A 20,591-nucleotide genomic window follows, 5' to 3' on the forward strand; every position below is an offset into this window, starting at 1 on the left:
AGATATTTTGTGGAAATACCAGAAAAAGAAAATTACCACAAGAAAGATAAAACAGGACAATCTTTGTCTCTCTTAATTAGCTTTGGTTTGAATTCACTTTGTCTGCAAAAATAGCTACCCCTGGTTTTTTCCGGGTTCCTGTTGCATGGAGAACTATTTTCCATCCTTTTATGTTCAGTCTATGAGTTTCTTTTTCAATTAGGTCTGTTTCTCGTGTACAGCATATTCTTGGATTTTGCTTTAACCCATTCTGCCAGTCTACTTCTTTTGATTAGTGAATTGAGGCCACTGACATAGATGGCTATAACTGATATGTATTGACTTATCATTGTTATGTTATTTTCTTGTTGTTGGTTCTTTTTTATTTTTCACCCTCTCTCTTTTAAGTTCTTGCCAGTTGGATTTGCTCTGTTGGGACTCCTGAAGTTGTGACCTTCATTGTCTTTTTCTAGGATATTTTAAAAAACTGTTTGGAGGGCTTCTTTGGTATTCATGAAGTTTCTAGATGTTCTTAGTCATGAAAATGTCTTATTTCTCCATCAATTTTGAAAGACAGTTTTGCAGAATGCATTAGTCTAGTCTGAAGGTTGTTTTCTTTTAGGACTTGAAACACTTCACTCCAGGCTCCCTTGCCCTAAGGGTTTGTGTTGAGAAGTCTGCTGTGATTCTGATGGGCTTTCCTTTGTACATAATTTGTTTCTTTTCTCTAACTGCTTGTAGTATTTGTAGTTATTTGCCATAAGAAAATAAATCATAAAAAATAATAATGTAGGTACTATAATATTGACATAGTTGCTTTTCATTTTTTCTTGTTTGGGGCGTGGGGGCTGGTGCTGGAAACTGAACCCAAGACCTTCCACATGCTAGCACAGTGCTCTACCACTGAGCTACACCTTCAGCCTGTTTTTTTCCGACATTTTTCTTTATTCCAATATTAAAATGAAAGAATAATAAATTTTGAGAGCTACAAGAGATTTTAGACATGATCAAAATTGGCACCAGTGCCATTTGAGCTTGATACTAACTTGTTGCATAGAGCTGCCCTATATTTTGTAGGACTATGAGCAGCATCCTTGGACTCTACCACTGAATATCAAACCACTTTACCACACCATCCACCCCAGAGCTGTGACCGGCACAAATGTCTATAGAGATTTTTAAGTCTTTCTGAGCAGCAAAACTATCTCTAGATGAGAACCACTGCTCTAAGACATGGATATGCGATGCATTCAAATGATTACAATTTTTATTGCAATCCTCAAGAAGGTATGAGAAGAATGTGGTCAAATTATAGGTGGGAGTAGCAAAGCTTAAAATAAGATAAAGGTCTCTGAAAAGCTATCTTTCTATAACAAAAAGGATAATACTTGTTTTGTTTATTTAAATGATCAGGAGAAAAGAGCGTGTTTTGCGAAAATACTTTAAAGTAAATATAAGACACAAAGGACAGTACCATGAAGTCAGAAATTATTAGATTAGTTTTGGTATAATAAGAGCTGAATGAATATAAGCTACCATCCAGACGGTTTATAACCACAAAGAATCAGTTTATAGCATTTTAGAGCTATATAACCTCCCTACGCTTTCATATTAAAAGAAAAAACTGACTAGAAAATTAACCTATTCTCAAAGTTAACATTTAGTCACTGTGGGACTCAAACCCAACTGTGGGAATCAAATAAAGGGCCTTATATATGCCAGGCCAGAACTCTACTGTTTCTATAATCTTCTCTTTTCTTCATCTGTAATATTAAAATGAAAAGAGAACTGACAGGAAAATTTTAAATATTTAATTGGCTCTAGTGTCTGTTCAGTTTGGCTAATGAGTTAATATGTAGCAATGGTTATTAATATTACTTATAAAAATTGTGGTAACTGACATGCCAAAAGACTTGAGTCTTTAGCTTTTGAGGGTGGACGATAACTGAAGCTGATTGAAATGTTTTTCTAAGCTGTCAACAGATGACAATATAACAGGAAAATGAAAGTGACAAAATAACATTTTCTTACATAGCATACATGTTCAGATTGGTTTATTCGGTTCCCTTGTGCTAGCTAACTTCTTTAACCTTACAATGTGCGCGGTTTTCTTCCACTTGAATGGCAAGTATTCTTGCCAGAAATGTTTTATTGTATATTTTTCCAATATCACTGCAAATATCTTGAGAGTTATACCAATCATACAGTCTCACAGCCTGTATAAGCTGCACCTCCGAATGGCCAGAAAACTTTCAAATATAAACATAATTCAAACAGCAGCCTCATCAAAAATATAATCTGTTGTTCATTTAATCTGGTTTCAAAATTGTAAAACACACAGGCACAAGCATTGCAAACATTAAGTCTTAAAAATATATTACCATCAAATAGCCAACTATTATTACAGGGCTAACATGCTACAAAAATTTCCTTCTTTGCATATTCTTCTTTAAAACTATATGTAATTAGATTCTATAACTAGCTACACATTGCTGCCTTTGCAAATATGACTTGTGCCATATAATTAACCTTAAACCACTTGAATTTTCAACCATCACCGCAATGTGAAGCAAGGGAACCTACCTCTGTAATGTTTAATTGTGTCAACCGCTAGGAATCTCTTTACCACAAGATAAGCAGAACCAGGTTCAGCCAATGAACTCCACCGAAGCACCTGCTCCAATACATTTTCTGTGTAGTGAAGAGGACGTTCTGCAAACAACAATCAAAACACACCAGAATTTGTAATTATAAATTTTAAAAAAATTCTCTTGAAAAAACATGTATACAGCAATATACATATTTTAGGTTACACAATAATAACATGAGAAATACACACAAGAAACCCTCATACCTACAAAATTATTAAGCACATCATTACATTTACTGTATTAATCTGTGAACAACTTTTGTTATGCAATTATTTTTTCTTAGGTACAGAAGTGCTTTCCATTAGGTAAAATTTCAGGAAATTACCATTAGTACAATGAACATGTGACTTCTTCTATCTTAATTGAGTCAACATTCTGATTTACTTAGGAAGAGCTGATAATTTGCATATGCAATTAACTTTAACAAGATAGCAAAACTAATTTTGTCTAACACTAAATAATAAGCGTAATTGTTTTTGTCCCAAAAAGATAAGAATCTTATGATTTTTGATCAGTACTAATGAACAATTTATAGCTGGTATTTTCACATTTAATATGAAATTATAAAACATTACAAAGAAAATATAAAAATAATTACAAAACAATACTACGCAATCCATGTTTAACTATTAGTAGAAGTATCGATCAAGAACATTAAGTGCCAATATTATACACTGTTGAACATAGTAATAGGCCAATAAGCAAGAAATTAAATGACAGTTTCAAAATTTCTCTTGGATTAATCTTCCTCCATATCTTTTTTGTTTTAGACAAATCAATCAGGCATTCATAGCATGGATTTTTAAAATGTCTTGCAATTACAATCAAAGCTTCATAAGAAAGTTTTGTTGGTGATCAAAATATGCCAATCAGTTAATAAAATATAATGACAGAAGCATATGCTGCAAAAAAAGAAATTCAAACTTTTATGGTGCTCTGAAAAATAGCATAATTAGCAAGAAGAGAAGCTCTGACATGAAGATATTGATGCTGCTTTCTCCTAACCATATATGTTGATTCAACCTTCCTAAATATACAGTACACAGGACTCGAGCTTTCTGTTTTTAAAGTAGTATCACCAGTGCTAAACAAGAATAAGCATGCAAAAGGCATTATACGTAACCCATGACATTGCAGCTGATAATAAAATCACATATAAAATGGATCAAATATGTCACATTCCCCACAGTTCTGCTTTCTCAGGTTATGACCACACAATTGGAGGAGTTCTCATTAATCCCAAGTCCACAAAAGAAAATATGTTTTCTTCTTCCAGGCAATTTACCCAATTTTTGCTTCCTATCTAATAAAGCGAAATCCAGTTCTTCATTCTGTGTTTATTGGACCAAGTCTATTTATTATTTATAATGGGAATTTTAAAAAGAGAGGCATCAATCCATTCATCTTAAAATCTGTATCTCTATTTACTATTATATTTCTTTGCATATGGCAGAGTAAAGACTACATGACAGATGCTCAATAAATGTTTCAGTTACTAATTACTAAATTAATTTCTTTTGGACCATAAGTTAACAGAAAATATTTGTTGTAAGATCAGCAGATAAAATATACATTCTTTTAAACTAGAAAAAATTGTGCTTCATCATTTTTAGTGCTCTCCTTCATATAGTTTTCCAGAAGGTTAGGCAAAGATCATAGTTGGTTACAGTTTGCCAAAGTTATAAATCAGTCACTGATTAACCTAAGAATTTGTTTCTTATCATGAGAATTAGAAGTATCTAAATGTGAAGCTACTTCTAGAAAAAGCCCTCTTTTTATATTTGATATATAATTCTTGATAGCACTGCTTAGTAGCTCTGAAACATTATTGATCCTATTAATAGGTGTCATTTCTGGAATAACAACCATGAATCAGATATTATATACGTTGTGTATTTACTTTACATCAGTCGTCAATTATGATAACATACTATTATTTGCATTGATATTTTGTAGTCACATAATGGTTAAATCAAGGAATAAGAATTTGAATCATAAACCTTTCTGATTTGAAAGTTCCCATTTTTAACCACTGCACTTAAGAGTAGTGATAATTTCTCACATGTAATTTTTTTGAAAAAAGGATTGAATTACTAAGTTTTATTATGTTTTTGAAGATTGAGCAAGGTATCATAAGGAAGGAAGGAAAAAAGGAGGGAGGAAGGAGGGAGGGAGGAAAAAAGGAGAAAAAGAAAGAGAGAAAGAGAAAGAGAGAGAGAGAGAAAAGGAAAGGTCTGTCCAAAGTTTATCCTTCACTTTCCTATCCTACTTGAGAAAATGGTAAGGAAATAATGGCAAGATATATTCAACAGTGCATGTAAGGAAACCAGTGACAGAGCAACTGTGCTGGCCAAGCAGAAATCATGTGCTTAACTGGAACAAATCATGTAACTTGAAATAAAAACTCACTCTCCTTGGCTACAGGATTTAATTAGTAATGAGACTTCCAAATGTCAGAATATTTACATTAAAGAAGGTCAGTATTACACAGTATTAATAGTAGATACTGTAGTGATAGAAAGAAAGTGCTCTGAATTATACTAAAATATATTAGAGCAGTTATGGAGGCTTATCAATAGGCATATAATGAATTTGGATTTCAAAAAGTTAAGTACATCGCTCATATCACTATCACAGTATGAAATACTACAGGAGAAGGAAACTCTGCATACCCAAGATACTAAAGAACAAGCTGAAAATGTGATGGAAAGAAAAGTATGTCTTAGACTGCCAAATGCCATCATTATGGAATGGCATTTTTATTTTAAGAAAGAGATAAGCAGAAAAAAGTTGATCGAGTCACTAAAAACTGTTGGACTATAAACTTATACAAATAAACTGTCTATAGTTACACGATAGATTATATGGTCAGTCTTTTGACATTAGGGCATTATGAAAAACAAGTAACTTTTATAATATCAACAGAATAAAAATTGCTAAAAATTCAGAAAAACCCTTGAGGAGAATAGGTTATGGAACTATTACTTTGGCTAGGTGAGCACAAGGTTATCAGTTGTTTAAAATCTTATGAAAAAAGTAAGCCTGACATCCCTTGTTAAAAAGAGCTATTCATGGTCCACCTGAAATAAAAACCGCTGTCCTTAAATTTCTGGTAGCCATGCAGAGTTTCCAGAGACAATTATGACTTCCGCAAAAGTCAGAATCTTAGTGCCAGAGTAAGGCCTATACAACCCTTCCTCTGTCCCACCCACATGATCAGTGTGGTAGCACACTTCATGTGTCAATGAGGAGAACTGCAAGAATCCTTTTGAAAAATAAATCTTTCATATCACAGTAGCTATGAGAAAGGAAAAAACTTTTGCTATGATAATGCTGCAAAGAAAGTAACTGCTTCATGATTAATATTATTAATAGGTTTATCTCAAAAAAGGTACAGTGAATGGTATGGAATATTTATCACACAAATAGGGCACTGGATATGGCAGGGTAGAGAAATACGGTTTTATCCATTTATTAATTTTTGATCATTTCAAAATTAATTTTGAATCATTACTTGGAGCATTTATTTTTATATTAGGAAACTCACCAATTTGTCACTGATAATCTTTCTACTAACTATAATCTTGTAATTACTACTATGCCTTTCATTTAATCTTTATTATCTCACTACATCTCCCCTGCATGTTACTAGAAATAAAGCTTTTAACACTTGGGAAGGTCAGTGTTGTGCAGGTTCCATTTACTTCAGTCAACCCACATAATCACAGGTCCTTTTCTTGGGTCTCTACAATTGTTCCGCTAGAAGCAGTAAAAACATCCTGGTTTTCTCTTTGCCAATTACTACAGTATAGTTGCTCCAACACTGACATCATGCAATATTTTAATTCCCAACTCCAAATGTATATGTTTTTGATATACACAGAATATTTCTTTGATTCAGACATGCACGGAAAAAAATCAATTTGATGCCTCCTGCTATATTGCCACCTCTATTAGGATAACTTTTTCTTTCCTTTTTATTAGAAAGGAGTAACAATACAAACCTAACCAAATCTTAGCATTTTGTGGTGCTGATTATCATGTGCAATTGGATAACTAACTAGTCATCTATCTTCAAGGTAAGAAGCTCCTAATGTTTCAAAAGGAAATTTGAAAAACAATGTTTCCAGGTAGAATGTAATCCTACTAGCTATATATATATACATTTCCTTCCCGTCATCATCCAATTTGTTCCTCTCTGTCAGGAGGGCCAACAAGCAAAGGCTCCAATACTATGACAAAGCTCCAATGTTATGACACAGGAGTATGCTTTAATCCAATGACGGAGAATCTTTTAGAGCTTTCAATGACAACAAACATGGGCCATATGTTTGCCACCAATGCCTTAATCTAATTTAATCCTTGGAAAAATAAGCATTAGTAGGAAGAGGATGCCTAGGGTCTTAAATTACTTTTTCTCACTGCTGAACCAAAATACCCAACACCCAAAATTAAAAGGGGAAAGGTCTATATAGCTCACAGTTCGTAGAGGTTTCAGTCCATCAATGGCTGGCTTCCAAGCAAGGTGGAAGGCCAGGGATTTAGCTGAGTGGTTTTGGTGACTGCCTCGCAAGTGCAAGGACCTGAGTTCGATCCCCGTTACAAAAACAAAAACAAAAACAAAAACAAAAACAACCAAAAAACAAAGCAAGATGGCAGAGGGGCATCTCAGAGGAGAACCCCAGTTGATGGTGGCCACAAGGTATCAAAAGCAAAAAGAGACCTTAATAGTGAGTGTCATTCTGCCCCTTTTTATCTTATTTAGACTCCTTAGGGCATGTAGCACTCACACCCTTAATTCTAGTGCCCTTGGGCCTAAGCATTACACCATGAATCAATCACACACTTTAGACTCAGTCACCTCTGCAAAAGACCAACCTACCAACCACATGAGGCTCTGGGGACACATTTAAACACAAGTCATAATACCTACCTTAAAATACGTGACTCATGGGGAGGGGAGGAGGGGGTGAGGGGAGGGCAGAGGTAAGGGGAAAAAGTGAGAATCAAGACTTGCCATGTAGAGGTACATGATCCCAACAATGAATGAAACTGTACTGTATCCCTAAAATGTACCAATAAACTCAATAAAATTAATAAAAAAAATACGTGACTCAATATTCTGCTGTGAATCTTCTCAAATAAACAGAAATAAAAGTATGCAGGAAATAATCAACTGCCAAGCTGTAACCCTGACTTAGAAATCTCCTAATCTACCAATAGAGATAACTTTCTATGGGCTTTCCATTTTCTCCATTTGGATGTATCTCTATAAAGAGCCACAATCCAAGTCATTTAGATCCAGAATGGATATATTTCTTTATTTTCTTGTTCTATGTCAGTGAAGAAGATGTTAATGGAGAATGTTTATATTAGTGTACTATCCTATAGGTTGTGAGAATTATAAAGATCTAAAATATATGCTGGGTCCTAAAAAAGTATCGTCAAAGGAAGAGCCAGATATGCTATTCTAAAAGTTAGATGGTATGTAGTATTATACATACAGAAGCAAATGATCAAAAGTAAATCAGTTCAAACTATGTTCATCTGAATGTCACCCTAGAGGCAGGGGCAGTTGAGCTGGATTTTAAGGATGAATCGATAATGGCAAAATAATGAAAAAGGTTTTATTTGATAGAACAACAATCTAATCTGTGATTAATACAGATAATTCTAGAAATATGCCAATAGATATCTTTCACAAATACAATGATGCTAGTAAGCTGGGCCCTTTATGAAGCTTAGACAAAAAAGAAAAATTGAAAGGCTCCACCATTCCTGAATCACACAGTTACATAATACTATGCTCTATTTAATAAATGTTAATTGTATAGCAGCACGTCAGACATTAGAGACAAAGCAGAAAAGAAATAACTGAATCTCCACTTCATTTCAAAAAGCCCTGTCTAGACAAATATAAATTCAGGCACTAGGCAGCACAAAAAGAGTGGACAGCAAGCAATGTAACTCTGAATATGGATTTTAAAGGAGATAATTAGGTGGCCCAGATGGAGGAAGAACAAAGGTTTACATGAGAAATGACACTCATATGTTGGTCAAGTGCAAATATATTTTCTATATAGAATATATTTTCTATAAAGGACTTACAATACAAGGAAAGATTCCAAAGGAAATTGAAGCAAGGGAAATCTCACATTTAGATAGAAAGAAAAACTAAAAATAAGTCAAAATGATTAGAGAATCAAGAGGAGAACCTAGGCAGGATTGAAAATGGAATAAAAATCACCAAATGAAAGGGAAAGGTCATTAACAATGCCACAGAAAGGACAGGTAAAGCCTGAGGCAAATCTACTGTCTTTGACAGCTGGGGTAAGGGGGCAGGGGATCATAGAGTCATTTGCTAGGGCAGTTCTATCCATGAGGGGACTGAGCACTGACATAAGGGAACCTGGATCTTGGCAATGTATATTGAAAAAACAATACCTAGGCACAAAGTAAGTTTTTCAGACTTACTGTGCATGATAAGAAGAAATAAAGGAATTAAAATTATTAAGATGGACTAGTCAAAGACAAAGCACCCATTCATTCCAATTATAACCTAACAAAGATTGCAATACTCCAAATAATGCAAAACAGGGTATTTCAACATTGAATTGTAATTTTTATTTGAGCTTGTGGGTGGCAAGGTATTCCTTCTGGCAGTTTGACAGCTATACTTGAAAAGGTCCCAAGACCTCAGTAGATATTAACTAGACAGATGTCCAAGGTATAGACATTCTTCATCTGTTTTTCTTAGAGGCCTTTAATACCAAATGGTATTATAATAATATTAAACTTATTCAACACCAAAAGTAGCCAAAAGAAAAGTTTCTCCTAGGCTTCTTTTTTTTTTTTTTTAGAATAGTAATCTTAATATATATGTGCTTTGTTCTTAAATTAGTGACATATAAGAATGGTAGTAGTGACACTTATAATATTTTTATAAATCTCATTGCTTGTTCTTATAAGCAAAGGCTTTCTTTCATGAGGCAAAAACAGAGCTAACACTTTATGTTTTATTTTTATACTCAATAAATAATCTATTTTGGTGAATAAATTCACAGGAAGGTAACCTCAACTGGTGATAGCACAAAACATGCACTAAGACAGAAGTGAATTTATAACAAGAGACTAATCTTTAGGAAAACATAAATGCTAGTAATGACTTCTTCCCAAAAAATAAGACCATTTCTTCAAACTGTAAAGAATTTAAGAATCCCTAACATGAAAATCACTTACCTAGCTCTTCATTTTCAATGACTTCAAATGTGGCCCATACATCATCTTTTGTATGAAGGATATTTTTTATTGCTAATATGTCATTAGTTAATTCTTCTGCTTCCATCACAGGAGATATCTGCAAAAAAGGCAGTATATCTTTAAAAACTACGACAAACACAGAAGCAGCCTTGTGATATATCAATAATACTCTCAATCTAACAATATCCCATTTGCTGGTATGATAAAAAGTACCTTCTCTATGTGGAAGACAGCATGTTCAGATACTCTCCATTAAATTTAACGTAATTTAATGTAAATGCAAAGGGATATTACAATATAGACATAATCATGAAGGATTTGCTCACATAGTGATAAAGGAAGAGATGTTCTTAGTCACACACAGACTTTCACTAGGCAACAAATCCAATAATCTCCTAGGAGTAAAACTTTTCATTTCGATAATCAAGAGCACAGAGTGACTTGCTTTATTCAGACTGGGCCCTAATTATACACAGTTGACTGGCTGCTGTCTGTCCTGCCAAGAAATCCCCGGGTTTTGATAGTCTGTGGTGTGCACTGCTGTGCCAAGTAACAGATGGTGGGATACTGAAGTATGTGGGAGCCAGAATTTCAGAGCACAGGCTGGACTCAGCAGTGCCAGCCAGAGGCCCAGCTCCACAAAAGCCCCAAAGCCAGAGGCCACCATTACTTCTTCCTGGATTTCTGATTAACTTCCTCCATTTTTTCCAATCTCCAGTGCATGCTAGCCAAAACCACTTCTTTAGTTAGAATTTAATAATCATGTGAAACACATTTTAAACATCAGCACGTTGTGAGTGTAATTTAGTTTACATATTTAACTTCAAAGACTTCTTAGTAAAGGAATGAGTTTATTTCCATTTCTACTCTCCCTTGTTACTCTTAAGCCTGTTGGACATATATAATTAACAAAAATGTTTTTCACTACAGGTAACTCACATGTTTTATCTTTTGTATTTCATGAAATTTAGGGTTTGTTTAAGGAATATATTAAATACAAAATAAAGTATATTTTTGTACTTAAAAAGGCTCAACAAAATATAAGCTTTAAAAAATGTTAGCATCTGGGGAAAGTAGAGAATTCTAAATAGCAAGAAGAGTATATGAATATTTTCTATGTTGCTTTTGATGTAATTAATTTAAAATATTTAAAAGAGCCATTCTTCAAAAACAGTAATTACTGAGAAGGAAAACTTGTGAAATAAGACTTTGAAGTGCCTCAGTTTGAAGCAGGATGACCGGATGGATCCCAAAAGAAGAAACCCAAAGCCCCTCTTACAAACAACTAGAAGACACTTAGGACTATGACATATATAGGTCAGCGTAATGACCACCAGGTCTGGAAGATGATGACACAGGTTTGTATGTGGCCTTAACTTCCTTCAATCCCCAGTTTCCATACCTATAAAAAAGGGTGTCATCTCCTTCATCTACCTCCAGGAGTTGAGATAATGATAAAGACTTTTGTAAAATCTTAAGCATGAAAGCAAATGTTACTGGTAATTTTTGAATAGTTTTTGAATTTTTAAAAGAACATTTGGAATTGTTTTAGGTGAACATGTAGTCTCATCTATATACACACTCAAGATAATGTGCGAACTTTGCTAAACTATAATAATTTCTGTTTGGGCTGGAGATTTGGCTCAGTGGTTCTGCCACCTGCCTCATAAGTGCAAGGACCCAAGTTCGATCGCTGGTACCAAAAAAAGAAGGCAAAATAATTTCTCTTATAGCTCTATAAGTTAAATAAAATTAAAATGTGCCACTAAAGAGTTTATGTACGGGCTCAATTACACCATGTGCTTTGACCATCTCTTCCAGCATTAGTAACTGACATGTGCTGATTGATCTACCCACCGTTTCTCATGTGCCTTATGAGCAAAATCACACATTTAGTACAAGAACTACCACATGAACAAGGACTGGCCAGGCAAATGCCTCACACAGGATTTGATCATAGAGCCAATGCTCATAATATTTCAGCTACAAGTTCTAAGTAAGGTAGCTAGTGCCATCTAGTCATAATATGCAAACATTAGAAATTTCTACTTTAATAATTACAATATATTTAACAAAGTCTAAAACTATCATATGTTGTGATTAAATTTGGACTTTAAAAAAGGCAAGAAGCTAACTTCTTACATAAGAACTTCTTACATAAAACCTTGAACTTTTCTTACATAGCAGAATGTGTATTCTGCAGGCAAGAAAGTAGTCTCACCAAGTAAGAACGTGAAATGTCACGGTTACTATACACAAGGCGAACTACTGAATACAGCAGTATGAGAAGGATCTAAATTTCAATTCAGCAAGAATAATCAATATTCCCAAGGAAGAAAAGGGTTATCCAATATTTAAATAATTTGGAAGACTGTTAAAGTACAGGAAACAAGGGGGAGCAATTAATAATAATGATAATAATGATACCACTATAGTAATAGATATCTGTAAACATGTATTTGCTGAAGAAACAAATGTGTTTCACATGTGTAAGTTTAATGAATCCTTACATCGATGATATGATGTAAAAACTGTAACTTTTCTCATTTATGTATGTGAAGACTGAGGCTGAGACAGGGCTAATAATTTGCCTAATGTTAAGAAGTTAAGAAGAGAAGAACCAAATAATTGGAATTCAGATAATTGTCCAAAAGCTACAAAAAATCCTAACCTTTCCAAGTTGCTAAAACAAAAAATTGCTGGAGAATATGGCTATGAAAATATAGCCTTATCATTAGTCATTGTTTGAACTGCAAAAGTAACATAAAATATTTGTAAAACTGTAAAGTTCAAAATATGTAAATTGATTCTAATACTTATGATGTCCAACAGCACTCTTTATAACCTTCTTTAGAACTCACCCGAATTATAATACTACAGTCTGGTTCCTTCCTTTCTACATACACTTCAATTAACAAATCTCCAGCCTGGGAAACCTAGAAAGGGCAGATATGAAGACAGCACATATATCACTAAAAATATATATAAGGCTCAATGCAATTTAAAAATTCTCATATTTCGTAGTATTCTACAACACTGAAATTAGCTCGATTACCTTGTTCATAAGCATGATATATTTATTTCAACATAAGGTTAATGACAAGGTGTCTACACAAATGTCATAACCACAATGTGACTTTTTAACTCTCATTTGAGAGTTTAACAGTCTCAAATATCCCTATATTGTTACTGAAATTATGAATATGGCTACAGTGGGAATAGGCTGTCTTTGAAAACCGAGGTCATATGGGCTATTACCTTGTACCTCAACTGGATAAACAAAATGAGGAGTCAAAATAAGCCATAGGTAATTCTGCTCTGAAGCATAATGTATCTGTAATATCAATAATTAAAAGACAACATCGGTCTTGTTAAATACCAAACTTTGAAATTAAAGGATAAATTAGGTCAGACCTATACTAAAACTACAAAGGGAAAGTTAATTTAGTAAAATAAATAAAATAAATAATTGAAATAATAGAATAGGCAGACAATGAAAGTTTATTTATTTTAATTATCCTTGACTAAATTTAAGAACAGTATTTGGGTTATTATATCCCACAGGACTAAGAAAAGATACAAGCCAGAAAAATAAAAATAAAATTTAAAAAAATATTTTGAGTAATTCTTTTCAGAAATTCAGTGTTATATAACCATTCACAAATAACATTCATCATTAAATATATTTAAAATGATCATAATGGATAAGAAATAATTGCGAAGTTAAATTTGCCTCAGTATAAAATCTAATCATTAAATTTATGGGCAAAATACTAAAAAGTGACTTTGAAAAAGTGTTCATAATTATTCTGTCAACACAGGCATGTAAAGGATCATTTCCAATTTTGCTTTCTCACTTTTAATGCTATGCAAAATTCTAGGAAGAAAAAGATACAGCTGAAATGTTTCGCTTTTCACTATGTTTGCATACATAACTCTCCAGGAAGGACACATTTAAAACAATTTTTAAAGGCAAACACAAAGAACTCATAGAGAAAAACCATACAGAAAAATAGCTAAGAAATTCAAACAGAGGAAGTACGCAGACTGTTAGAAAAATACTCAAGACAAGAATTTTGAGTAAAGAAAAACTTAAGCAAAAGAACCAATTTTTCCAAATTCTTCTACTTTCCTATTTATTGTATTGTTTAGACACTTTTTTTATTTTTTTTCTTTTAATGGATTTGAAAATATTCAAGACTCAGTTCTTTATTGTACTATGAATATAAAAGACAAACAATCTCACACAACCCTTATACTCCCAAACAGTGAGAATTTAAAAGAATTGATAATGAACCAGAGTCTAACTTCCCTGGAAGTTACACTAATTTCTTTGGGTCAAAATGGATACAATAATTTGTTAAGTATATAATACCACAGTATAAGCACTGAGGAATCTACAACTGTTGCCTCATCTCCTTCATATGGAATAATAGTTCCAAAGGTTCCTCTTATTAGAGGTAGGAATTTCAAGATTTAGAAAATTTTAGGGTCTAATAAGGAAGCATTTGCTTCATTATCTGACTATAATTATAAATAGAGCACATATGACCCACTTCTATTGTTTACACTGGAGCCTTGAATCCACTGTAATTCCTAGTTACTACAAGATGATTAATGGTCAGCCTTAATAGGTTCCAATAAATATTCATCAAATAATGTAAAATACCAAGGAAAAGCATAATGCAACCTGAAAACACACATCCCATATAATTTGACCAAGGAAAGCAAGAGAGGAATAGGAAAGTTGACTTAAAAATTAGCCTGCATTACAAAGATCACATTAGAAAGTCTCTCATTGATATAATCAAGGGAGAGCACACAAAGCAAAAGCATATGAAAAATAATTTATATTTTTAAAATCCTGATAGGAAGAATCATTTTGCTATCTGAATTTGAAATTCATTTTAGTATTTTTTTGGCTTTAAATGCTTCTTTTGAAATCCACTGGCATTTTCAATAGTGTTTTTTTTTTTAGATAACTCTCGATAATAGATTTAACTTCTATAGTTAAAAATTTTATCAACATACTATGCATAGATGTATCAGGTTGCAGAAGCACATGTTTACTTTATCAAATAGGTTCGTTTTTGCAAAACTTTTACTTTCCTTCAAACAGGAACTTGAAAATACAAGAAATATTTTTTGTTACAATTGAAATTTTTCTGTTTAATTTTTTAGATATCTAACTATTACTACTCACTTGAGTGTCTTTCCACTTGGTAATAAAGCTATTTTCTATGTCCATTTGTTTGACTTGGTCTTCTTTAACCTGTTTAAAATATAATTTGGGACATTCTAATAATGTAGAACACAAGAAATTATGATTCATCCTCAATAACTCTTCAGGGATTTAAATGCTAACAAGTTAAAAATAAATGAGAATGGCCATCTTAATCAGTCTGGGCCCGCACATCTAGGGCAGAAATAAAGCCAACAAGACAGTCTCATAATGACCAGTGCATGTGTGGATGCTATTCCTTCAGGCTGAAGCTTCCACAGAGGGAAAACCTCTTGCTAAGGAGTTTTAAACAAGTAAAGGGACTGATGACTGATTTCTGAAAGTTCTATTCAGTTGAGAATCATAACTCATTTCTCAAACCAAAATTTTCTGAGAGCTTATTAAATTTTTAACATCTAGGGAAAGATGTTTCACCTAACTATGAAGATAATCGTTTAGTTTCTATTAATGGAATTAGATAAAACTAGAATATAAAGAGAGCATGTAAAGCCACACATTTTTTTCTATTTTCTCTAGCAACAGATTACTGCAAGAAGTTGCTATTGATCAAAACAGTGAACACACATACAAAGAAACAGAGAGTAGGAGACCAAAGAGCAAAGAAAATCCAACAATCATGGTGTCCATTCTTCTACTAATTTAAATGAAAACTGTTATTTTATTATATTAAAATAGTTCTTTTTACTTTACTAAGACATCTAATAATGAGGCCTCTACAGATGATGGTCATTTATGCTGTTAAATGAAACGCATTTCATTTTATCTGGCATATCCATACCTCCAGAAAACAAGAAGTTCTTAAACACCATTTAGGAGAAAGCTCACAAAGGTTATATAACAATTTTGAGACACTAGAATTGGACCTTCGACATAGACCCACCATATTCTAATCACAGGCTTAATTCCCTTCTTTATTTTCACTTAGAGGAACTATGAAAGTATTCTATTCTTGCAGTTTATTGATAAATTCTAACTTCACAAAGCAGCAAATTCAAAAGTCAAGTAACTCAAACAGTGATAACAATAAAAACCAAAGAATAATAATATTTCAGAATTTTTCTTTTTTTCTAGTTGGAGGCGCAATTTAAAAAACTCAAAACACTTTCAATTATAGAATTTAAAAGCCTGGCATTTATTAAATTTGTTAAACGCATAATTTTACAACTCTTCATAGACATACTTAATGCATACACATAATGAGAAGAAAAATACACATACACAAAAACCTTAAAAATAGAACTTTTTGTCCAATGAAATCCAGATGGTAAAAAAGCTTTCAAAGCAGAGAAATTTAAATGACAGGTATAGGTTTGAAAGCTGCTTATATTTAAAAACTTTAAAAAATAAACTATCCCTTATTTTCCTCATTGCTAAATACAAATAAGGAAAGATAATACATCCTAAAATATTCATCTTTCTTTGTAAACAGTAACATGTATTTTAACAATGGCAGGATGTAAAATGCTTACCTCAAATATTTCAACATAATTATTAATTAGGTCTTCAATTACATTCACTTCTTCACTAGTTTGTCCCTTAGTTTGAAATAAACATGATGAAAACACCAAAGCCAAATTATGGGCATTCATATGATTGATTTCTGAGCATTTCTGAACCCTATTAGAGAGAAACACAGCTTATCATGACACACATATTTTAAAATTTCACAGAACTGAACTCTAAGTCAATTTATCATTTGTTTAACAGACACATATTAAAGTTCTTTAACATAAAAGGAACAATGGTGATTGAAAAAAACACACATGGTGCTTTCTCCTAAGTAGCTTTGGAGTCTACCTAAGGATATAAGAAACTGCTGTTAAAGGGGAGATCAGTACAAGTAACATAACAGTACTTGATGCTGATTTAGAGGATGGATTGGCCATGTCCATTCAGTTACTCAGTGAAACAATGTGAGGCCAAACCATAGAACGCGTTATCTGGAGTGGTATAAAATGACTTCTCAGGTTCCAGCATACCGACAGAGAACGGAGGAGGAAATTAGTGAACAAGGCAGTACAGACTGCTCGGTATATAGAGTTCTGAATTCCATATTTAAGACTTGGCTAAATTTTCCTGAAAAGTATGTATCAGGTAAGAAACAACACCTGACAACATGTATTTGGAAGGTTATTCAAAATGGATACTGTTATATCTCAAAAAGCAAACTCTTCCTTTAAAAATACAACAGCACTTTTCTTGGATATAACTAAAAATGCCTTTTTAAAAATGAACAGGTAGTGGCAGACAGGGTGGCTTATACCAGTAATTTCAGGTACATAGGAAGTTGATGCAGGAGGAACGCAAGTTGCAGCTCGGCTGGGGCAACTTAGAGAAGCCATGTCTTGGAATAAAATAAAAAAAGAACTGGGACGTAGCTCAGTGGTAGAGCACTTGTCCAGGATACCCAAGACCTTGGGTTCCACTGCCCAGTACCAGAGAAAGAAGAGCAGATATGAACAAACCAGTCAACTTTTCTACACAGTAAGCTCTATATAACCAGTCTTACAAAAGCATTTAAAGTATTCACAAATACAGATTTACAGTGGTTAAAATTTTTTAAATCTAAAGGTATCACCCCAAGAAAGCAAACTCACACTGTTGAAAATGCAGTGGATGGGATGATAAGTGGAAGTAGCTGATAAGGTCGCTATTTGTATTGCCTGCTCCACTGCCTGTTTAATTATATTTGAGAAATTTAAAAATACACACTATAGAAGAGGGAGCACACGCCATTAAAAGAATATGGCAAGACTAGCCTAGGTGGTCCTGTGTATATAGAAGATAGATTCTGGCAGATAACAAGAAAAAGTAAACATGATGGTAATATATATGATAATGTAAGAAATCCATAATAAAATGCAAAATTGAATAGCAGAGACAGAGCAAGAGCAGGCATCATATACAATTTACAAGATGCAAAGGAAATTGGAATTTAATAAAGGCAGGTGTAGAAATTGCAGACAGCCCTCTTAAAACTACTTCTGTACTTTTACAACACTAGGCTGCAAACATCCAGGAAATTTACCTCCATGCCTGCCTCTGAGGTGACAATCTCAGGTTCTCATAGACCGGCACCCTTCCTTTAATCACACCGTACTGCATTATAATTATCTACAGAATGGAATTAAGTGGAAGTTTCTGATGGCAGAGTGATCTTTCATCTAGGATAGGGATTGAATTAAATGCTACATCAACTTGATCTTATCCAAATTCATCTGTAAAACTTCTGACATTATCAAACATTACACCTTTCTTGAGACTACTTCTGTAACATCATTCCCATCTGGCACTCTCTTCCTCTTTTACTTTTAGCTTCTGAGACTGGCTTAACTTCTGGAATAAATTGGGTATAATACAGAATTTATTTTTCTTCCTTTACTTCTTGGTGCCCAGATGTGAGAAATCTCAAGTGTTCAGTCTCTTTTCATTCAAACCTTCTCATTAGAAAGCCAAGGAAACTTTTCCTACTTAGTTTCTCTGCCTCTCCGAATCAGTCACTGGGCTAAAAGATTTGACCTGTCACTCGTTACTTAAAGGGATAAAGTCCAAATGTTTATGCATGATCTGAAAAGCCTTTCACAACCTCCTGTCAGATAACTAAATGTTCTCATCTCCATCTCTTAGTACTCAACTGTCCCAGAAGATATTCTCTACTTGTGTGCGTGTGCGTGTGCGTGTGTGTGTGTGTGTGTGTGTGTGTGTGTGTGACAGGATCTTCCTATGCTGCCAGACTGGTCTTCAGGCTGGTCTTGGACTAATAGGCTCAAATGTTCCTCTTGCCTTAGCCTTCCAAGTAACTGGGACCACTATTGTACCATTGGGCCTGCTTTTATACTTTTATGTTTTTTTCCAAATTTATGCCCAGTTGATATTTCTTTAGAAATATGAAGAATATAAACATTCCCTGGAATTCAAGCCACAGTGACTTGCTCATTCTTTCCTCTATAATTACATGCTTCATGATAAAATTATCTGTATTACAATTTGTCCAGCATCTATGTGATGTATGACATTTGTATGGCACAATAAGAAAATAGTTGCACTGGGAATGTAACTTGGCAGTAGGCATCTGCTTAACATAGTCCCCAGCACCAATGGGGGGGAAATACATCTTTTTTTGTTGTTGTTTTGTTTTGTTTTGTACTGTGGATTGAACTTGGGTCCTTGTGCTTGCAAGGAAGGCAGCAGACAATTGAGCTAAATCCCTGGCCCAAAAATATAGAAAAGAAAGAAAACAAAACAAAACTAGAAAATCAGTTTAACAGTAGTAAGAGTTTATTATTTTGCATGAAAATTAATGGTTAAAAACAGAAAAGATGACAAATAGTGAGAAGTTTCTAATCTAGCTTCCAAGTAAGATATTTTTAGATGACTTCAGCTTTAGAAAAATTTATTCGAGGGAATATTTTGTTCATACTGGGAGCTACAATATATTCCCTTAAGCAAAATGTATATATATATATAAAGCTTTTATAATAATTCTTGCTAAGATTAACACACACAAACCAATCTTTAGTTTTAACTTAAAAGGTTATTTTAAACACTCTCCTCCTCCATATCTCTCAATTCACTATTTTTTTATTTCCTTCCAAATACAGAGTAACCTTAATGCCCTGACGTAAAAAATGTTTTTAATTTTAAATATTTCCTCATCTGAGCAGTGTGATAACAAATTATCAGGGGTCAGGTAAGATATAAATTGATAATGAAAAAATAAGTCAACAGTGAGCATAACAAAAGGAAACACCATCCTCAAAAACAGATCCTGTCAGAGAACCCTGATCCCTCAACAGACAAAGAATCACTTTCACTCTAGAGGTCGCGCACCCGCCGGGTGATCTCAGGCAGGCAGGCAGCTGAAGAGACACCCTCCGGGGTCTTTGGGTCCTTGCTGGGTCTGTTGAGGATGCCCATTATTACCACTTCTCTTCAATATAGTTCTGGAAACATTAGCCACAGCAATTAGACAAGAGATAGAAATTAAAGCAATAAAGATAGGAAAGGAAGAAGTTAAACTATCATTATTTGCTGATGATATGATACTCTACATCGAAGATCCAAAAAACTCCACCAAAAAACTTCTAGACTTAATTGACAGATTCAGTAGAGTATCTGGATACAAGGTGAATACCCAAAAATCAAAAGCCTTCTTATACACAAATAACAGACACACTGAGAGAGAAATAAGGGAAAAAATTCCTTTTACAATAGCATCCAAAAAAAATGAAATATCTAGGAATCAATCTAACAAAAGAAACAAAAGATCTCTATACTGAAAACTACAGCACTATGAAAAAAACAATTTAAGAGGATATAAAAAAATGGAAAGATATCCCCTGCTCCTGGGTAGGAAGAATCAACATAGTGAAAATGGCCATACTACCAAAACTGCTATATACATTCAATGCAATGCCAATTGAAATTCCAACACTATATTTCACAGAACTAGAAAAAAG

The 20,591-nt window shown here is 33.5% G+C and overlaps 1 protein-coding gene across 5 annotated transcripts in view; it reads right to left on the minus strand.

The window, feature by feature from the left end:
* Arap2 (ArfGAP with RhoGAP domain, ankyrin repeat and PH domain 2) overlaps nucleotides 1-20,591 on the minus strand; it is a 179,444-nt gene that overhangs the window by 45,258 nt on the left and 113,595 nt on the right. For 4 of the 5 annotated variants that reach the window (XM_010613702.3, XM_010613703.2, XM_010613699.2 and 1 more), the window contains 5 exons: nucleotides 16,602-16,749; nucleotides 15,094-15,162; nucleotides 12,752-12,826; nucleotides 9,870-9,987; nucleotides 2,563-2,691 (listed from right to left, as the gene is read on the minus strand). In XM_010613702.3, the coding sequence (XP_010612004.1) occupies nucleotides 2,563-2,691; nucleotides 9,870-9,987; nucleotides 12,752-12,826; nucleotides 15,094-15,162; nucleotides 16,602-16,749 (539 nt within the window). The remainder of the gene's footprint in view (nucleotides 1-2,562; nucleotides 2,692-9,869; nucleotides 9,988-12,751; nucleotides 12,827-15,093; nucleotides 15,163-16,601; nucleotides 16,750-20,591) is intronic. The other variant, XM_010613701.3, reaches the window with a different exon arrangement.

Source organism: Fukomys damarensis, unplaced genomic scaffold, assembly GCF_012274545.1.
Source record: "Fukomys damarensis isolate Sample0158 unplaced genomic scaffold, DMR_v1.0_HiC HiC_scaffold_35, whole genome shotgun sequence".
Lineage (NCBI taxonomy): Eukaryota > Metazoa > Chordata > Mammalia > Rodentia > Bathyergidae > Fukomys > Fukomys damarensis.